General features: G+C 44.8%; 1 protein-coding gene across 1 annotated transcript; it reads right to left on the bottom strand.

The window, feature by feature from the left end:
- Positions 1 to 688: 688 nt before the first annotated feature.
- On the bottom strand, positions 689 to 1,627 carry LOC128832838 (olfactory receptor 52P1-like). Its single transcript, XM_054020482.1, has one exon. The coding sequence runs from the start codon at positions 1,625 to 1,627 to the stop codon at positions 689 to 691; it is 939 nt and encodes a 312-aa protein (XP_053876457.1).
- Positions 1,628 to 6,825: the final 5,198 nt, after the last annotated feature.

Genomic DNA, 6,825 nt, shown 5'->3' with positions numbered 1-6,825 from the left:
AAAGCAGTAAGTTATTGTACTCCAAGGTGATGTCCTAATTTAACACAGCAGTCTGTTACCCTGTGTTGTCATAACCCAAAGCTGGGGCAACTTAACTATTTCACTCCAGGCAGTTTGTGGAATAAATCAATGGGAACACAGCAATTCTGTCTGATCAAGGATTAAAGGCAATTAATCACGCTCTTGTCTAACATTGCAGTGTATTTGATTTAAGCACACACAGACATAAGCAAAAGATTTAGAACATCCCAGATATTTACCTAACTGCCAGAACAGTATTGAATAATTAACATCTCTCAAGATGCTCCAAAGCACACTGCATTAGCTAATCTTTTATAACTTCTACAAAACACAAAGGATCTAATGGAAATCCACCTTGCTTCAGACAGCAGTTGTATCTTCAGGTGGTTTGGAAGTCATGGAAAGGCCAAGTGACAGTGTGTGTAGAAGTGAGGGATGATGAGTAAAGCTGAAAGAGATCAGGTGATGGTCAGAGAGAGGGAACTCAGCAATAGAGAGAACAGTGCTTGATGATGGAGTGATAAGGTGTTAGGTGTGAGAAGCTTTTCACACTTTGAATGTCCACAATACTGAGCTCAGCCAAACTGGAACAGAGCACACTTGATTAACAAGGAGATATTGCTTCCCCTTCCCGTCATGCTGGTTTAAAGTCTGTGGCCCTAGGAAATCACCTTCTGCAGGTGTATTTGCCCATTTTCTCACGAAGTTCTTTGGTTTTGGCCCCATAAATGATAGGGTTGAGCATGGGGGGGAGGAGGAAATAGAGGTTGGCCAAGATGACGTGAACCTGTGGAGCGATGCCCTGACCAAACCGATGTGTCAGAGTGGAGAAGAGGAAGGGAGGATAAGACATCAGTATCACACAGATGTGGGCTGTGCAGGTGTTGAGGGCTTTCTGATGGGCTTTCTTGGAGGAGATTCTGAGGATGGCCCTGATGATCAGACTGTAGGACAGGACAATGAGAGTCAAGTCTAACATGATGACTACAAATGCCATCACCAAACCATATGTCCTGTTGACTGTGATGTCTCCACACGACATCTTTGCCACAGCCATGTGGTCACAATACGTGTTGGGGATAATGTGGTTGGAACAGAATGGCTGCTTGATCAGGAGCAGAGGAAGGGGTAGAATGAGGAGAACAGCTCTTATCAAACCCACTAGCCCTAGTTTAGCTATTCGTGCGTTGGTGAGGATAGTGGCATATCTCAGAGGGTTACATATGGCAACATAGCGATCAAAGGCCATTGTCACAAGGATGGCTGAGTGCATCATAGAAACCCCATGAAGGAAGAACATCTGGGTGAGGCAGCCACCCACATTAATGCTGTTCAAATTGAACCAAAATATACACAGTGCCTTTGGCACAACAGAGGTAGACGTGCCAATGTCCGTGAGCGCCAGCATGCAGAGCAAGAGGTACATCGGCTTGTGCAGGGTCTGCTCTTTGCCTACAACAAACAGAACTGTAAAATTTCCCAATAGGCCAATAATGTAGAATGTAGAGAACGGGATGGAGATCCAGAGGTGGGCAGGTTCCAGGTCAGGGATTCCCATTAGGATGAATGTTGACGGTTCAAAGGCGGTGAGGTTGAAAATTGACATGAGATGTTGAATGCTTATATTGGGCTCAGAAAGGCTCAAGGTTCCTGTGAAGGGAGAGATGCACAGAGAGGAGGGTTACACGCTTTTAAAAAATATATATATGGTAAATATTTTATAGGTATTAACAATCTAGAAATGGGGGTGAGTAGTGAAATGGCAACATTTACAGATGGCAACAGATTATTTAGGTCATTGTCGAGGCCAGATAAGTCCTCCGAAGGAGCTAACCAAGCCAGGTGAATGGGCAGCATGATGGCAGAAGAACTTTGAAGTCAATAACTGAAACGTTTATGCCCATATGAAGGAAAAACTTGAACTCCTCAAACACCTTATAAGATTCTAATTTAACTGTATGAACTCAGGAGAGGGACCTGGGTGTCCTGGTACTCAGCCTTGTGAAAACATGCTCACCGTGCAAGAATGGACAGAAACTGAGCAAAACATTGGAATGCAGGAGGCATAAAATGGGGACTCATACAAACAATATAATGCCATGAGATCAGTCAGTTAATATTTCACCTTCTTCTGGACTCCTGTTTGAGGTACTGGGCACCCTTCTCACAAAAGATATTGAAGAACTAGAGGGTTGCAGGGAATAATCTAGGTCCCGAGTTAACTCTCATATGGAAAGCGGTTGAAAAGACTGACATTGTTATCTTAGAATTGAGATGAATTACAGAGGATATGAGAAAAGTCTATCAAATACTGGCTGGTAGAGAGTAGATTAAGATCAATGGGACATTCAATTAAACTGAAATGTGGCACATTCAAAACAGACAAAAAATAATGCTTTCTTCACTCAGCATCTAATTAGACTGAGGAACTGATTGCCACAGGAGGTAGTTGATTCCATGAGCTAAGTAAGAATCAGGAAGGGTTTGGACATTTTTATGGACAGTAAAACTATCTACAAAAAGAAGAACAGGAGTACTTGTGGCACCTTAGAGACTAACAAATTTATTAGAGCATAAGCTTTCGTGGACTACAGCCCACTACAGGAAGTGGGCTGTAGTCCACGAAAGCTTATGCTCTAATAAATTTGTTAGTCTCTAAGGTGCCACAAGTACTCCTGTTCTTCTTTTTGCGGATACAGACTAACACGGCTGTTACTCTAAAACTATCTAGTTGCAATAGTTATAGCTAAATAAATATTTTGGAAAGCCTGGATGCCCACGTATTTCAGGACACAAACTTGTCTCTACCTGTTAGGTATTAGGGTTGTGTGACAGGGTGCTGGACAGGAACTCCTGAGCCAGCCCTCTGTCACTCCAGCTCCTATTAAGGAAGGTAAATTGGAGCTGATTAGAGAAATCTGCACCTGACTGGTGAATGGGAAGCAGCTGCCAGGGGCTAATTCACCAGGGGCTACATACAGGCCCAGAGGCAGGAAGCCAGGGATGGAGACCAGAGAGTGGAAGAAGAGCGGTAACTCTTCCTCCTGGGTGCCGAAACAGAGAAGTCCTTCAGGCTAAAAACCTTGACAAATCCATGCTGACTATTAATTGTCACCTTATTATATTCTAGATGTTTGCAAATTGATTCCTTAATCATTTGATCCATTATTTTTCCTGGTACAGAAGGTAAGCTCACTGGTTTGTAATTCACTGGGTTGTCCTTATTCCCCTTTTTATAAATGGGCACTGTATTTGCCATTTTCCAGTCTTCTGGAATCTCTCCCACAGTCCATTACTTTTAAAAGATAATAGCTAATGGCTCAGATATCTCCTCAGTCAGTTTCTTGAGTATTCTAGGATGCATTTCATCAGGCCCTGGTGACTTGAATCATAGAATCATCATAGATTATAGGACTGGAAGGGACCTCGAGAGGTCATCGAGTCCAGTCCCCTGAAGACATCTAACATGTCTAAGTAATTTTTAACTCAAGGAGAGGTAGACAAGATATTTTACCTCAGTATTTAGCACTTGTGTGACTTCAGCTGGAATCCTTTATCCAGTTCTGGTGACCAGGATTAAAGATGGATGTTGATACACTGAAGGGGGTTCAGAGAAGAATCACAAGAATTATTACAAGGTTAGAAAACCTGCCTTATAGTGATAGAGTCAAATATCTCAATCTATTTAGTTTAACAAAGATGCTTAAGGGATGACTTGATAACAGTCTGTAAGTACCTTCATGGGGAACAATATTTAATAATAGGCTTTTCAGTCTAGCATAACACGATCCCATGGCTGGAAGTTGAAGTGAAAGAAATTCTGACTGGAAATAAGGTGTGCATTTTTTAAATGGTCAGAGAAGTTAACCATTGGAACAATTTAAAAAGGGTCTTGGCGAATTCACGAAGTCAGACCAGATGATCAAAATGGTCTCTCCTGGCCATGGAATCTACTAATATGTCCCAGGAGTGAGATTGAGGCATTTTGCCTATAAGTTTGTGCCTGAGCTTACTGAAGGCATTTTTTTCTATTCACGACCGTGGTGAATTTAGCCCTATGGGGATAAATTCTTATTTGACTTTGGCACCTTGGAAATGTTACACTAGGTGTGTATTTCATGGGGCTGAGGAATCCCATGAGGCAATGCATGGATGAATGTGTCAGATGACAAAAATAATGATCTGAGCCCATAAAATCCCCACTCTGAGGAATGAATGTACAACCGTCACAGTGAATGACTAACAGAGCTGGCTAAGCTGTATTTATCTAGGCCCTGACATGTCCCAGAGTTTCCCGCTCTCGTTATAGAATGTGCAAACTTCTCAACTTGCGAGTTGTTCCTGTGTAGCAGACCCTGAAGCTGTGTGCGGTGTCTATGGGTTCACCAAGAGCAGCAGCACAGCTGCCCTGGCATTTCCTGCTCGGGTGTGAGATTTCTCACCGGTGAGATACAGTCAATGATTACTCCCCAGACAAGGAAGAGTTGTGGGGAGATGTCAAAGCCCATTTCTCACTCTGCCACTTTGAGTGCAAAAGGTGGGGGCCTGCAACGACTCTAAAAATTAGTGCTTGCCACTCCAGGCTTGTATTAAATTACCAAGGTTACAGCTTCTCTCTGACCTTGGATGGGTAGATGCTGCCACCACCCAAGTGCAGAACCCCTTTGAGAGCCCAGGAAGGAGCACTTGGGAATTCCTTCCTGTGGGGCACCCTCAAGCCCTTTCATCCCCACTCCAGGGAAGAACTGAGAAAGGAAAAGAAAAAAAAAAAAAGAACATCAGCTGTTGCCACCAACTAACTAAAAAAAACATGCACAAACCTCTTAAAAAAGGTAACATTTATTAAAAAAGAAGAAAGAAAATACACCTGGAAACTCAGGTTGTTGCTAGATTTTAAAGAGCAACTGCAGGAATTAAGTACCAAGAATAGCTTCCTGGGTTCCAGCTTAAAGGTTACCAAGCAAAACAAAACAAAAGCACCTGGGGTTAGCACAGAGGAATCCACAAGCCAAAACAAAAAAGATCCCTGATCGTGTCTACCTAACATTTCCTGATCTGATTACATATCCGGGGTTCCAAATGAGTAGTTTGTAGGTATGATCCTGATGATTTCCCATACTTGGCTCAAAGCTTTTTACAGCATATTTGCTGCCTTGTCTGTTTCTGCCCAACAGAACAAAAGACCCCTACACCCAGCAGTTTTTCCCAATTTTAAAGGGTACAGCATCCCTGTTGGTTCCCCTGGTCAGGTGCCAACTCATTTTAAGCTTAACTCTTAACCCTTTACAGGTAAGGCAATTAGGGTACAACTGCTAAGGAGGATTCTATAGCTAACTGACTGGCTGGGTGTCCATAAAAGGGAGCTACCCGTCCTCGTTTATCATAGGAGAGTTGGCCGGCTTGGAGGTTGTGGGAGCCAGGGATGACTGGGGAGTATGGAGCAGACACTGGCAACCAGTGTGCTGTTGGAATCAGGGCAGCCTGGGATGGGGAAGGAGAGTAAGGATGGAGGGGGTCAGAGTATGATAGGAGATTGAACCAACTGAAAAGCAAAGATCAATGGTTCTTTCCACTGGTGAAATACCTGAAGTTATGTAACAACAACAACAAATGGAAACAAAACTGAATAAAGGTTGTGACACCCAGGCTGCAGTTCTGTGGCTTGCCAGGGCAAAGAAACCCTGAGACCAGTCCAAAAACACTGGGGGGTGAAGAAACCTCCCAGCACTGGCCTTGGACCAACAATCACGAAGAAAATTTGTCAGCAGCACCGCTTGCCTCTCCCTGTACACCTCCCTCCCTGCATCCACAACTTACAGCACTGCCCACCTGTCCATGTACAACCCGATCCCCAACCCCATAACATTCAGTGCTGCCCACCTGCCTGTGTACACTCCCCTACCTGCCCCCACAAACCCCAGTGCTGCCTGCTTGTCCATCTCGTTCCCCCTGCCCCACAACTTCCAGCCCCACAGCAGAGTGATACCCCTCACCCAGGATCAAAACCACATGCCACATCACACAGCGACAGCTCACAGCAATATCTCCTCAGACTAGGTTAAACTCAGTGTCTGCCTGCACCGGGGAAAAGGGGGAGATCAGCCTGAACTGCCTTTCTGGGGAAAAGGGAACCCCAGCAGCAGCTCAGCCTGTGCAGGGAAGGAGAGAGGGCCAGACCAGCGGGAGGGAGAGAGGACTTGGAGACTAAAAGGAGCCAGCGTGAGTAACTCTTCCTCAAAACGACACACAGCTTTAACGTATTGCAGTACCTTAGAAACCCACATACCCCTTCCTGACGCTGCTTTTCTGTGTTGGCAATTGCTGATGTTACCATGAGGCTGCAGTGGGGTTACTCACGAGAGGAGGGATGGGGGACAGTATCAGAGACAATCTGCTACAGTGTGGTCCACATTCTGTGGTAGTCTGAGACAGTCCCCTGTCCCAGGAGGCCTCATTACACTTCTTTGGTCTGTGCTTTAGGAAAGATGTCCATTCCCTATTTCACCCAGTTTCAGGACTCCATGCCACTGTAATCTGGATACTGGGCGTCCTCCCTTCTGCCCACATGACACTTCTTTCCTGGACCTCCCCTCCACTGAGATTTGCAATGCCCCCCTGGATTATTTTAAGCCAGAAACATGCTTTTACCTTTACTACATTTTGGTGCTTCTCGCCCTCTCCACAACGAGAGATGCAGGGGCACAGAGAAAGCAGACGCCTCTCCCCACTCAAAAAAAAATGTTACCCTGATTGTTCTGAACCTCTAAGCCTGTGAGTTTCAGATTTCATCAAGACTCCTCTCCT

Source organism: Malaclemys terrapin, chromosome 1, assembly GCF_027887155.1.
Source record: "Malaclemys terrapin pileata isolate rMalTer1 chromosome 1, rMalTer1.hap1, whole genome shotgun sequence".
Taxonomy (NCBI): domain Eukaryota; kingdom Metazoa; phylum Chordata; order Testudines; family Emydidae; genus Malaclemys; species Malaclemys terrapin.
Note: the sequence above shows the minus strand (reverse complement) of the source record. Positions and strands in the feature narration are given on the sequence as shown.

What these genes read in the sequence shown, in the direction of transcription:
- LOC128832838 (XM_054020482.1), bottom strand. Translation starts at nt 1,627, where the DNA reads ATGTCAATTTTCAACCTCACCGCCTTTGAACCGTCAACATTCATCCTA.